This window comes from Triplophysa rosa, linkage group LG2, assembly GCF_024868665.1.
Source record: "Triplophysa rosa linkage group LG2, Trosa_1v2, whole genome shotgun sequence".
Taxonomy (NCBI): domain Eukaryota; kingdom Metazoa; phylum Chordata; class Actinopteri; order Cypriniformes; family Nemacheilidae; genus Triplophysa; species Triplophysa rosa.
The window spans coordinates 28101821-28116481 of NC_079891.1; the positions used below are offsets into that span (position 1 = coordinate 28101821).

At 38.8% G+C, this 14661-nt stretch overlaps 1 protein-coding gene across 2 annotated transcripts in view; it reads right to left on the reverse strand.

Moving 5' to 3' along the window:
* Positions 1-14661, reverse strand: part of msna (moesin a) — a 29537-nt gene that overhangs the window by 3452 nt on the left and 11424 nt on the right. For both annotated transcript variants that reach the window (XM_057363277.1, XM_057363268.1), the window contains exons 2-10: positions 7370-7453; positions 4025-4120; positions 3638-3760; positions 2903-3054; positions 2744-2827; positions 2493-2639; positions 2283-2379; positions 729-892; positions 76-206 (exon numbers count right to left, since the gene is read on the reverse strand). In XM_057363277.1, coding sequence (XP_057219260.1) covers positions 76-206; positions 729-892; positions 2283-2379; positions 2493-2639; positions 2744-2827; positions 2903-3054; positions 3638-3760; positions 4025-4120; positions 7370-7453 — 1078 coding nt within the window. The remainder of the gene's footprint in view (positions 1-75; positions 207-728; positions 893-2282; positions 2380-2492; positions 2640-2743; positions 2828-2902; positions 3055-3637; positions 3761-4024; positions 4121-7369; positions 7454-14661) is intronic.

Consider the following 14661-nt stretch of genomic DNA (forward strand, 5'->3'; position numbering starts at 1 on the left):
CAAACACAAAAATGAGGAATTATTGATTAAGTAATGCAAAAATACAAGCAGTACGTCTCACTCTGTCCACTTCACCTTGCTGAGCTTTTCTGGTTTGTTCCTCTATCACTTTGAGTTTCTCCATCAGCTCCTCCTTCTCTTTCTCGATCTTCTCCTTCTCCTTTTCTGCTTGCTCTCTCTTCTTCCGTTCGTCCTCCAGCATTGCCCTGCAATATGAGGGTGTGTGTGAGTGCCCGTTAGGTTAAACACAAAAACAGACACACTTGTTAGAAGAGGAACTTGTCCTTCGAAGGCACTGTGATGATGAACAACAAACCACTTATCAACTTAAGGAACCTTCTGAAAAGAACATTAAAGGGATAGTTCACCCAAAAATGAAAAATTTGTCATCATTTACTCACCCTCTTGTCATTTCAAACCTTTATGACTTTCTTCCACAGAACACAAAAGAAGATATTTTGAACAAAGTTGGTAACCGAACAGCGCCAGCACCCATTCACTGCTATTGTATGGACACAAAACCAATGCAAGTGAATGGGGTCCATTTAACAACATTTTTTCAAAATATCTTCTTTTGTGTTCTGAAGAAGAAAGAAAGTCATACAGGTTTGAAATGACAAGAGGGTGTTTACTTGGTGAACTATGAATTTCCTTGATGGTCATGCTGGTTTTTATGATGCTAATTGTTAACCCTAAACCCTAAATCGACCTCTCTTGCCCGCTCTCACCTTTCCATCTTCTTGTGGTTCTTTTCTTCTTTGGCCTGTGCCTTCATCTGCTGGACCTCGATGGTGTCTGGTTTACGGCGTCTCATGTACAGCTCATGGTTCCCCATGCACAGGGCTAGAATCCTCTTATTAATGCGCAAACGCTGGGCATAGAACACAAAGTCCTGCGGGGACAGAATGAGAAAAGTTATATACAAACCCAAAGTTGCTAACCTATAAAAAAGAAAATCACAGATGAGGGGTTTTTTTTAAAGGGGGGATTTAACGCCGTTTCATGCATTCGTGCTGGCTTCTCATGCTTAAATTGGTAAACTTGTTAAGAAACGAGTTGGACATATGACGTTGTATTTTTGTGCTTGATACACTCCCCCAGCACTCCAACTTGTTTCGGAAAGTTTTTTATAAGTCTGGATCCTATTCCTTTTATTGGGCAACTCTCCCGGAAAAGCTCAGCGAGGCGAAAGACATAGCCCATCCACATGCCAACCAACGAGCGATAGTAAGACCCGCCTACCATCAAGATTGGCTGTTCTGTGTCAAGCTTGTGGGTCTGCACTGCAGCTCGTTACTCTTGCGATAGGGAGAGAAGTTTGAGGTGTGTTTGTTCACGGCATTTCAGTGATGGATGTTATATAAACGGTGGGTATAACGCTGGATTTGGAGATCGTTTGAAACTGATAGATGGCGCGGTCCCAGTGCTAAAAGATGCCAGACATGAACCGCACGCGGTAAGTGAAACCAAGTCATTTGTCTGTGTTTTGTTGGCAATCGCCGTGTACGTGCATAATGTAAAAAACACGAATGGATTAATGCGATGATGTGTTGTGTGCTCGTGCTGTAGTTCGGTCCCACTGCCTGCCTCCAGCAGCTCGTATTTTTCCAGAAATAATCCTACAGCTGTATCTCTCTTTTATAAATGTGATCAAACTAAACGCTCTTCGAAGATTCAACGTATGTAAAACTACCGTATAGGTACTCAAGATTAATATGAGATTGGCAGAAACTGCATGTGATACCCGATCTTTAATATTGCAACTCTGACTCTTACACCGTGTCTACACCGGTGTACCATTAGAACCCATTATAATTTTCATTTCTCAGAAGTATAACCATCTGTGACTAAGCTGATCCTAAAATAAAACACAACAGAAAGCTTGTGAGTTTAGAGACGGCCGTGAACGCGAGTGCCGAAAGCTCACTGTTATACCACTGATAAGATGACATTCCCATCTACACTCTGTCTGTGTATGACATTATTTCACCAGTCTACTGCTTATCACACACAATAATGGTTTCACTTGTCTGGACACAGAAATAAGAACGGAAACGTGATAAACCGCACTAAAAGCTTAAGGTGGTCCTAAGTGGTTTAAACCGGTGTCAAGCAGGTGTTTAGCAGGTTTCGCCCTTTGGCCAGTATTCTACACTGACCGTCTGTCAAGTGCATAAAACAGGCTTGTCTGGTTGTGTATCTAAGATGGCCAAACTAGCTTAATACCGTTTTAAAGCAGTTTTTTTCTTAATGGGTGGCAGAAAAAGCTTTGCATCACCTACCGGGGCTTTCTTATCAATGGGTTTGATGACAAACTTCTTATCGTTGAAAGAAATGTTTCTGATCTCACTCCAGGGGAAACCAATTTTAGGTGTCATCCTGAAAAAAGCAAAAGAGAGTCAGTCTGTCAGTTTGATTTGATATTTATTGAAGTTTCGACATACTTCTGAAGTGAATGCCATACTACAAAATGAATATCTATACAAACGTACTTGTCGTTCTGCTCGTAAATGTTGAGTCCCAGGGCGTCGACTCCCAGCCAGAGCTCAGATCCTTTCTTATTCTTAATACTGAAATAATTCACCCCGTACATCTCCAGATCCTGAGCTATCTTCAGATACTCCATCATCGCGTCCTCTCTGAAACACACACATCGTAGCGTTATCGCCCGGCCGCTGCGATCGGTGATAACCCACAGAAAGGGCAAGAGCACACTCCATCGGCTGGGTGTATGTGTCTGTACCTCAACATGCCCTTGTGCTCCTCGTGCCAGACCTGAATTCTTTCCTCCCACTGCTCTTTGCTCAGCTTGTGTTGCTCCAGAACCCTGCAGAAAAAAGATTGGTTAGAAAGCATCTGAGAACACACCACAAAGTGTGGATATTAAGATATCCACACGCACCTCTGTGGGAGCAGTTTCTCGCCAGACAGGTATCCGGGCATGTGAACATCTTTGTTGTAGTCTGTGTATTTGGCCTGCACTGCGTAAGATCCCAACAGCACTGCGGTCTCCGGGGGGCAGTAGATATCGTCATTCAGAATCCCCTCCTTCACCTGAAACATGCAACAAACAATGGATGTTAAAAGGAGGCATTCAGTGTAATTCTCCTGTTGACCACCAGATTGGGCTAAAGCTTGTTTTTAATCACTCCACAGCACCAGGCATTCGTTTCGGTTTAGTCTATGTAACTTATGTTCTCTGTAAGTATATCTGAGACCACAGCACATGTTTGGCCTTGGCTTTGACGGTGCTGTGACCTTTATATACTAGATCTCAAGAGACTACAGATCACCAGAAAGTGTTCTATATTAGTTTAAAGTGAGAATGAGCCGATTTCTCCTATACAATATTATATGGATAAAAGGGGTTACCGAAGACTCAAAAATATTGTGATTTTTGATATCTAGCGTGTAGTTAGTAATTTAAAAAAAAACATCTTTTACTGACTTAAATATTCTAGTAATATAGTAATCTTGAACTTGAAATTGTGTGTTGAACTAATGCTATTGTATATTTAGTCTGTTCAAAGACGTTCTTTAAATGAAGTTGAATCACTTTCCCTAATAAAATTAATGGTAAAAAATGTAACCCAATACTATATTATATACTGTAATATAATAAAAAGAGCACACACACCTGAAGGAAGAAAAGTCTTTGAGTGGCCTCTTGAATCAGCTCCTCGGAAACATCTTCAGGATAAAACTTTGCCCGGAATTTAAACAGCAGAGGACTCTCCTTGCGGACATCCTGAGCCGTAACCTAGGCAACAAGGAATGAAACAGAATTGATCACCGGGGTTTCACATAGCCATTCATTCCACCTGCCCTCTAGTCTCCATCATCTACAGTACAAATGAACAGACCTTTCATCTATTTTTTCTATTATTTTTTATCAATAAGACTTTCTTTGAGACACGAAGAGCTAATATACTGAAAGTCTAAAAATGCCTGATGATTGTTGGTTTCACTAATGGATAGCTTATGAAAGTGCTTATAAGCTGAGCATTCATGTGCTTACACACACCTTCTTGTTGAGTTTAAGCCAGGTGGAAAAGCCTTTGGTGTCCTGGTACTGCAGTCCGAAGAACCAAACCTCCCTCAAACCGATGGTTTTCACCACCTATAAACATACAAAACACACATCTTACACCCCTATAAAATAAAAACACATCTTTAAAAAAAAATGAAAATGACTGTTTAAAAACAAAAGCACACCCACTGAACACCCATCCATTAAACATAATTTCACAAGTTTATATGACATGGAAAAATATCTTAAGTATGCTGTGAAGACTAAGACCATGAGCTGGTTTGTGCTAGTCCGGTGCATGTTGTTTTTTCTGGTAAAACTTGTTGACCAGGGAAGACAAAAATGAACCTGTCCCATGATGGGGACCTGTCCCAAATTTGTTTTTTTTTACTATGCCGGGTAGAGGTGTGTAAGAATGAGACTCAAGGTCACAGACAGTACACCCCCATTGACATTAATACGTGAATTTAGAAATGGAGGATGAAGAAGAATTGTGCATTTATGTGCAACAAAATAGGCTTTGGTCTTCACGTGAGCTGTGGTTCTCATACGGTATGTGTTGAATCCAACTTGCAACATTTTTCTGTCAAGTTCCTAAGCTTTCACTTTTCTTAGCTCTCAGTGGAATAAACACTGAATCCTTCATCTTTGTCATCATTGCCGGATGGGAAGGTTTGTGTTTGTGCATGTGAGATGTTGAATTGTTGTTTTGTGACATGCTGGATCAACCAGACTGTGCTGTGCCTTAAAATGATGTAAGATGGTTAAACAGAAACAGAAAAGGCAAAAAAGTGATGAGTAATTGCAGAGAAAAAGGAGTGATGGATGAAGAGGAGTAAAGGAGACAGCTGTGTTTATATGTGATTTGTAAACGGAGAGAGAGCGACACTCCTCACTTACATATGCTTCTCTCTTTATTGTTAATAGCACCATGCTGTCTGCACTGCTGGATGATCAGCACATGAGTTTAAAGACAGACAGCAGGAAGATGGATAAGCATTAAGGAAATACATCAAAGCACATTAAAACCAAAGTAAAAAACTGAAAATAGCTTAATTGCAATAAAGGAACAGTACACCCGACAGATTGCTGTTTTTGTTTTTTTGGTCTTTGGTTTTATGAGACCAAGAACTTCAGAAAACGTGATAAAAAGTCATTTTAGGATACTTTTACTGTCAGATGTGATATCTTTATAGTCATTAAATATAAAGTTGCATTTCATCATCCTTACATATTTCCACTTCTGGGTGTTACAAGGCAAAAAAACTGCATACAGGTCTCGAACAACGTGAAGGTGAGTGATCTTTGGGTTGAACTATTAATTTGAATAACCCTTCTCAAAACTCAGCCCTCATCTCATCCCCAAAAGCTCAAGCTGACCGTCTAATTTCTGTTCAAATATGCGACTCTGCAACCTACATAACAGCCTGGAGAATAAACGCTCTTGTGTGTTTGTATGAGAAATTAAATGTTGCTCAGGAACAAAGCTGTCTATTATCGAGAAAGTGTGGCTTTCTGAACACAATGGACAGAATGACTGAACATAAGAACAAGGGGAAGATACAGGATTACACCCTACGGAAGAAACTGTAAGAGCTAGAAAGAAAGAGACAGTAAGACAGAGAGAGAGAGGTGAGGTGGAGGAGCGGAGAATTCCCCCCTGAAAACAGACTTCCAGCACATAATACCAAACACACGAGTTCTCTTAGGGGCCGTTTACACTGTCCGTGTAATGTGACCCAATTCCGATTTTTTGCTCTTATGTGACACAGATCGGATGTGTTCTATGACCGTGTAAACAGGAAAAAAAACGCATGCATTCGGATATTTCGAGATCGGTTTCGGGCCTCATTCTTATGTGGAAATAAATCGGATATAAATCAGATATGTGCCAATGTGACTGTCATGTAAACAGGTAAATCGGATATTCACCCGTCAATGCGAGTCGTACATAATTAATGCCTTTCACACAGAGATGATCCCGGAAAATTGCCATATTGTTGCCAGAAAACAAGAGTTAAGCGAGTTCGTCAGTTATTCGAAAACTAAAAATTTTTTGTATTTAGCTCAATCATGCACGTCCCAATCATCAAACTGAAGACGAGAAAATAGCGCTGTCTGCTTAAATGCAGTTTTAAAGTTTGAAATTACTCAATCTAAATTCATCACAACATGAAAATGATCAACATAAAAATACAAATCGCCTCAATAAACATGATCGCTCAGCAACCTAAAACACTTTGCTGTTCCACATAGCGGAGAAGCTCGAGTTTCTCTGCAGATACCCGCTTAACTTTTAACAGGATAAACACTTGACCGAGCATTTACCTATTTTTTTCCTTAATAAAAACATTGTAAACAACATAAACATGATGAACATATACCGACCTAAGTGTTTATGTATATGGTCTTTGTAATATCATGTGCAGTCTGCTTTATTGACAGGTTTTTTGTTCGATCTGCAAGAGCTTGTTTAAATAATTTAAATAATAAAAAACAAACTTTGTTTGAGTCATTTTTGAGCTCACATTGTTTTGTACGTCATATAACTGAAAAATGCACTGCTGTATCCTGTGTATTTTATATTGTAGTTGCAAAAATACACACTCATTTTTACTTTGTTAGAACTCTGCTGCGTTCCGTTTTAATTTGCACTACAGACGCATAAACAATTTGCTTTTATTTATTTTCATATTTATCTTATATGTTTCATAAACTGGCTGAACGTAGGCTAATCCTTCTCTCATTAAAGGAGAAAAGAAGCATACCTTTTGTTCTAATTGCTGGTCGTTGTTCTGCATTTATCAATAAATAAATAAAAAGTATTTCATTAAACATTTAAACAACAAATACTACATAATAATAACCCATCAACAGAGCTTATTCAGATGTATTTGTCACTAATAATAGAAGAAAAGTTGTAATAAAACCAAACCGCACTATTGAGCCACCTAAAAACACCAAAAGAGAAAAAAGGTTCATTTTCATCAAAAAAATCATTTCAGTCATTTCATTTCATTACCCGTGATAGTTCTGCAGTCTATTTAAAAAATAAGTGACGGTGGTAAATGACGTTTCTTCATTTTCTGGTCAGAACTTCTAACTTGGGTTGTTTTTTGCTGAGTGTAGTGTAAATGCAGATATCGGATACGGGTCACTTTTAAAATAAGGTGTAAACGGGTCGTCAAAAAAAACTGATATAGTCACAAAAACGGAATTGGGCATCAAGAACTGCAGTGTAAACGGGGCCTAAGACCCTGCATTAAAAAAAGACAGCAAGAAACTTGTGTTGTGTATGTTGTGAAATGATCATAAAAGCAGCAAAACGTTCACACACACCTGGTCAAACAGCTGTTTCCCAGTGGTGCTCGGCTGGATGGCAAACTCCAACTCTGCATCCATCGTAGTCACGCGAACGCTGATCTGAAAAGTACAAATTAAATTATATAAGCCAAAGTACAGCACATGTGGGAGAATGAATAATTCCATTTTAAACTTTAAAATATGATGTTTTAGGATTTTGACACATTTTGAACAAAGTAACATTACGGCAGTAAATTCAGTGCTATTTTTGGATCACTAATCAAGTATGCAACATTGTGACACTGACTGATAACTCTGACAGATTCACTTGATTTCCAGTAAGAGCAAGACATCTAAAATTATGCTGAGATAACATGGATCAACATGTCAGTTCATGCCAGTCCATGTTATCATTACAGCAAGACAGATATACCATCTAAAGAAACCATGGAAAATTGTGTATTTATTTGTAATGTACCCTTTCATTCAAAAATGCAATAATAATAGATTTTATTTAACAAGACTGATTGGGCAATTGAAATAGCAAAATCTCTCATTGTGATAGACAGCTTTAATATATTCAATTATCTATAACATGTTTGAACTCTCATCAAACACCACAATAAAAATCACTGTGAGTGTGTATGTGTGTAAGCATTCATGTTTCTACAATGTCTGTGTCAATGTGTGCTTTTAAGTGTGGCTTGCTATTTTAACATGATGGATCGTGCTCTGGAAGTCTGGATAAGATAAAAACAATAGACGGAAACAGCAAGAGGGGAGAGTGGAAAAAGATATCCCCATTCACTCTTCTCTTTTTCCCCAACCCCATCCCTGCCTCCACCCCACCGGATACTGATGACCACACCTCCAGTAACCATGTAGAAACACTAAGCAATGCCCACTTCCTCTTAGCTGTACAATTACAACCAATCAGAGCACAGTTCCTATTAATAACACATTATTCAGCAGACCATAACTATGGTATGTCTCAATCAGCTTCCTATGTTCTACCACTTTATTTTGTTATATTTGCCTAACATCTAAACGCTATTGTATATGTAAATAATCTGTTTTGCTTAAAAAAATAGGCATGCATATACTGTATTAAGCAACAATGGCTTTTAAAAAGTACAGTGCCATTGTATTTACATTATATGTGCATTATACGGTAATGTTTTTTACTTTAAAATGTGCAACCTCATGTTTGAGGAAACGGAGTTATCTCAAAGTTTAAAAGGAATAATGATGACCTCTTCGGTTTCTTAAATTCATGTTCACAATATACTGTACTGATGTACAAAAGAAAGTGAGACAGCTATATTTCTCACGAGGGGGCACCAAATTCACAAAAAAATTAAATTCAAGCAATTGTTTGATTTAGTTCTTATCAAGTACTACCTGCAGTTCTGTGAAAACCTTTATAAAACACTTAAGAAAATAAACCTCTATATTTTTGTTTATTATGAGAGCCCTATCAAGATGATCAGAAAATTAGCAAGAACGGATTAGGTGGTCCCTCTTAAAAAAGGAGTTTATCATAGGAGTGCTCACAGTAAAACAAACCAGTGTGTTTGAGATAAACAGCTCAGTTTAAGTCTGTACCTCCACACTCTGCTGTACCCATAATGCCCTGCTTTATCCGGCAGCTGTGAGGCTGATCTCTGTTCATGTGCTCAGACTGTTAAAACTCAATCTGTTTGTATTTGGCTCATAAAGAAGCTCACACAAAGTTGTCATATGGCTTAAGAAGATTTCACAAGATCTAAGAGAAAGTATAAAAAATGCTTAGTGCTGTTTGTATTTTTTGTATGATCTATTGACAGAAATGCAATATAATATACACTCACCTAAAGGATTATTAGGAACACCATACTAATACGGTGTTTGACCCCCTTTCGCCTTCAGAACTGCCTTAATTCTACGTGGCATTGATTCAACAAGGTGCTGAAAGCATTCTTTAGAAATGTTGGCCCATATTGATAGGATAGCATCTTGCAGTTGATGGAGATTTGTGGGATGCACATCCAGGGCACGAAGCTCCCGTTCCACCACATCCCAAAGATGTTCTATCGGGTTGAGATCTGGTGACTGTGGGGGCCATTCTAGTACAGTGAACTCATTGTCATGTTCAAGAAACCAATTTGAAATGATTCGAGCTTTGTGACATGGTGCATTATCCTGCTGGAAGTAGCCATTAGAGGATGGGTACATGGTGGTCATAAAGGGATGGACATGGTCAGAAACAATGCTCAGGTAGGCCGTGGCATTTAAACGATGCCCAATTGGCACTAAGGGGCCTAAAGTGTGCCAAGAAAACATCCCCCACACCATTACACCACCACCACCAGCCTGCACAGTGGTAACAAGGCATGATGGATCCATGTTCTCATTCTGTTTACGCCAAATTCTGACTCTACCATTTGAATGTCTCAACAGAAATCGAGACTCATCAGACCAGGCAACATTTTTCCAGTCTTCAACTGTCCAATTTTGGTGAGCTCGTGCAAATTGTAGCCTCTTTTTCCTATTTGTAGTGGAGATGAGTGGTACCCGGTGGGGTCTTCTGCTGTTGTAGCCCATCTGCCTCAAGGTTGTGCGTGTTGTGGCTTCACAAATGCTTTGCTGCATACCTCGGTTGTAACGAGTGGTTATTTCAGTCAAAGTTGCTCTTCTATCAGCTTGAATCAGTCGGCCCATTCTCCTCTGACCTCTAGCATCAACAAGGCATTTTCGCCCACAGGACTGCCGCATACTGGATGTTTTTCCCTTTTCACACCATTCTTTGTAAACCCTAGAAATGGTTGTGCGTGAAAATCCCAGTAACTGAGCAGATTGTGAAATACTCAGACCGGCCCGTCTGGCACCAACAACCATGCCACGCTCAAAATTGCTTAAATCACCTTTCTTTCCCATTCTGACATTCAGTTTGGAGTTCAGGAGATTGTCTTGACCAGGACCACACCCCTAAATGCATTGAAGCAACTGCCATATGATTGGTTGATTAGATAATTGCATTAATGAGAAATTGAACAGGTGTTCCTAATAATCCTTTAGGTGAGTGTACATAACTATGTCTTCAAAGGTGTAAAAAAGACCTTATACAATAAAGTGTTATTTTTTATGACTTTAGAATGAGCTATTTCTATCTACATACACCAGGGTCCCCTTGCATGGAATTCGCCATGTTGTTTCTACAGTAGCCCTAAATGGACAATCTGCTCTACAAAGCGCGTTTCGTAAACATTATATTCGGCAAAGAAGCAAAAACATGATGACATCTTAGTGCTGTGTCTTCCTCTATAGCAGGGGTGTCCAAAGTCAGTCCTGGAGGGCCGGTGTCCTGCAAAGTTTAGCTTCAACCCTAATCAAACACACCTGAACAGCTAATCAAGGTCTCACAAAGCAGACTAGAAACTTCCAAACAGGTGTGTTGAGCCAAGTTGGAGCTAAACTCTGCAGGACAGTGGCCCTCCAGGACCGACATTGGACACCCCTGCTCTATAGTGTTTCGAAAGGGAGGGGTGGAGTGAGCCGTTGGTTGCAGTTCACAACCTCACCACTAGGTGAGGCGCTAGTGTACCAAATCAATCCACTTTAATCCCACACCAACTTCTTACCTGCTGCCAACAAACAGCCCTTATTCATTCATACACCCATTCATATATACTACTTCCTATCCACACTTCACCTCATCCCTTCAAATCCATATACTAAGTCGCTATATAAGAATGTGAGATGTTAAAAAAATATCAAGCTCAGAAAGTGATATTCAAATTGTGAAATAAGTCAGGTTGTGAAATAGCTGAACTGTGAAACTCTTGAAACCCAGGTGTCTTGTGTGTGTGTGGTGTTTTCAGAATGTGTGCGTCTCTGTTGGTAACTATCATGCACTCTGGGAATGACATTAGTATGGGGTGATTCATTTAGGTATAGTCTTTCTGTGTGTGTGTGTGTGCGTGCGTCCATTTGTGCATGCATGCGTAAACCCTGGTTCTGCTGTTTCACAGACTTACATCAGCCAGTTGGAACAGAAAGAGAACAAGTCGAACTTTCTCAACGACTGCCGTTTTTCTACTTTCTTTTTCCACTCCTCTTTGAGTGAGAGTTCATTTCATATACGCAAGCTCCAATATAATACACCTCTTTCAGTACTGGAAAGTTTGCGTGGAACAGTATCGGTAGGTTAATGGACTCTCTCATTCCCGGATGGTCTCACAGTGTAAAAATAGTGCATGGCTTCATGAAACAGGAACCAAGTATGTGTAATTCTGCCTGGTCAGGGTGTGTGTGTGATATGGGTGTGGTCTTTACAGTGGATCCGCCGTTCTAGTGTTTCTCTATCACTATTCTTAGAACAATCCTCCTGCTTTAACTCAAGACGCACTCACATTGCTCATACACATCCAGAACAATGACATCTACACAATGACACATAGAACCAGTAAAGAATAGGCTAAAGATAGTATTTAGACATTTAGACAAATGTTTTCTTTACAAATTGCACATAATATTGTGTGATAACGGTTATTTTAGCAGCACATAGTAATAGATGCTAACCGAGAATGATTGCTGTGCTTGTGTCAGGCCATAATTATCATTATTATAAATTTCCTTAGAGTAAAATCTGTGTAGCTCATAATTACACGTTTATGAAACTTTAGTTTATGAAAACAGACTTCTCGCACCTGACCATTGTAAAACAACCTAAATGGCAGTAGTATCGACAATAAAAACATTTAGCTAGCCAGTTCAGATTGGTTTTTATTGTAGCTAAGATGCACTTTCAAGATTTTGGTGAATCCATTTGTAATAAGTGTTCCAATAGAAACTAACATAACTAACGTAGGATGTGAAGAACAAGGAAGATTCAGAGTTGTCATTTACCTCGATTTATTTATTTAGCAGACGCCTTTATCCAAAACATTTGACATGCAATATTTTGTCTTCAACAAGAGCTGACAATAGCATATTACACAAAGCTAGGTTATAAATAGGATTAGTACCAAGCCCTGTGTATGACACACACATAAGCACTACCGGTAAAAAGTTTGGGATCACTTGACAAAATGTTTCTTGTGATCTTAAAAATCTTTTAATCTGAAGGTGTATGTTTCAATGTTTGAAATTACTTGTGTAATGTGCCAACTAGTGGTTCAACGGATCACAAAACTTGCGGTTTGGATCATTTTACAGATTTTGGGTCACGGATCAGATAATTTTTCGGATCAGCTAATGTAAATGCTCATCATAGCTTTATTATTATATATTATAATAATAACTATAATAACTTGTTTTTGCAATCAATAAAATGCTCAAAAATAGGGGCGCTTATATAAGGGGTTAAGTGATTTTTATAAAAATGAAGGCGTGAAAGTACCCTGAAGATATCAGCAGATTAATTTGACAGATTATTTAACATCATGATTTAAAAAATGACAGCATGTATAGCAAATAAATATGATATAAACGTGCATTTCGAGTAAACAGCTGACATCTGGATCTCTAGAGATCAGATTGTAAATGTGACGGGTGTTATCATGTGGCGATCATGAAGTATCTCGACCGACTTTCTCCAGTCTTCTTAAATGCATTACTGAATCATGAGTGGGCGGTGCGTCAAAATTGTGAAGTGGTGCGTATTTGGATGCATTGAACGCGTGGATCGCGTCATTTGCACTTTGACCACTGATCTATATAAATGACTGGATTGCGCCTAGAACCCTAAAAGAACGGTAGGAGGTGAAGCCACTGGGAGCCATCTTTGTATGCCCATTGACTTACAGTCAAAATGATGATCTAAAATAACCCGTTTTTCAGATCATTAGGTCCGCGATAAGTTTATAGTTTTCATGTGTGTTTAAATTAATTGTTACTTCTGATATTTTTTCCAATGTTTATGTTTATTTTGGGCAGAATAGCGACGTATAGAATCAGTGAGTGTGTATTGCACACTGTTGTAATGGCACATGTGTAAACGTATAGAAATAAAGATTAATGATTTAAAGAACATGTACTGTACAGCCTGTATTTATCTGCATTTAGTTTTCAGAATAAGCACATTTATCATATGTTGAGGAGTCGTTAGTCTGTTGATCTGATATGCACGCTACTGTAATGAAAAGTAATGTAACTCACTCTATATCTAATAAGATGGGAAAATTCCAGACTTTAAATAATTAACCATTTACATGCTTAAAGAGTAAATATTACAATGTCCTTAAAATTACATTTCATGCACGGAGTAATGTTGCTGTATGTGAATGTAAGCAGTCTGCCAAGTTGTAAAGCCAAAAGTGAATGAATAAAGTTATTGGCTTGGGAAAAAGGAGTCGACTCTGAATCACGCGAACGAGTCGTCTGTCGTTCTAATTTCAGTTCCGGGTCTAATTTGCTTCACTCCGTGTAATGCCCGCCTAGGCACCTATGTTCCATTTGCGACACTGCACGGCAGAGTACACTATCTGACCAATCAGATCAGAGTAGGCTGACAGAAAGCAGGGGATTAGACAGATGGATCGCCGAATGAATCATTTGAGAGTCAGTCAAGAAGTAAGGCAATAATAACTGCCTATTATTAGAAAATGAAAGTGTTTTTACACCGTATTTGTATGTAAATTTGTTGTTGGACTCAACACAACATTGCTGCTTACGAAGCAGTTTATGTTAAGATGTACGCGAGAATGCACTTTAACATTGCACTCGTCCAGATACTGGAGAGAGAGCAAGAGTGCGTTCGCACTAAAACTGGAGACAGAGTGAGAGCGCATCTTTTACTCTATGATGAATAAACTTACAGTTCATCCGCGGGTCACATGCTTTACGCAGCAGTTTAAGTTGAGATATATACGCGGGAATGCACTTGTACTCATCCAGATAGAAAGAGAGTGCACGCTAAAGCTATATTTTACTCTATGATGAATAAACTTAGTTAATCCGCGGGTCACATGCGTTCCGAACCATAGAGCACGATCCGTACGGATCACGGATCAACCGCGATCCGTTTCACCACTAGCGCTAACATAAATTTATTTCATTAGGAAATTAAATTTTTATTTTTAAAAAATATTTTTTAAATAGATTACCTGAACCAAATAATGAATAAAAAGCAGCCAATAAGGGTCCAGCATAGATATAAAATTCTTTACTGTTTTAAAAGCGTTCTAGGTTGAGACCTCAAAAAGATGAATGATAAAATGCCAAGACTACGATTTTTTTTTTAAATGCTTTTAATCACAGCATAATTCCTAGTTACAACTGTTATTGCATGGTTTTGACGAGTTTACTATTATTCTAAAATATAAACTAAGATTGAGTGAGTGATCCAA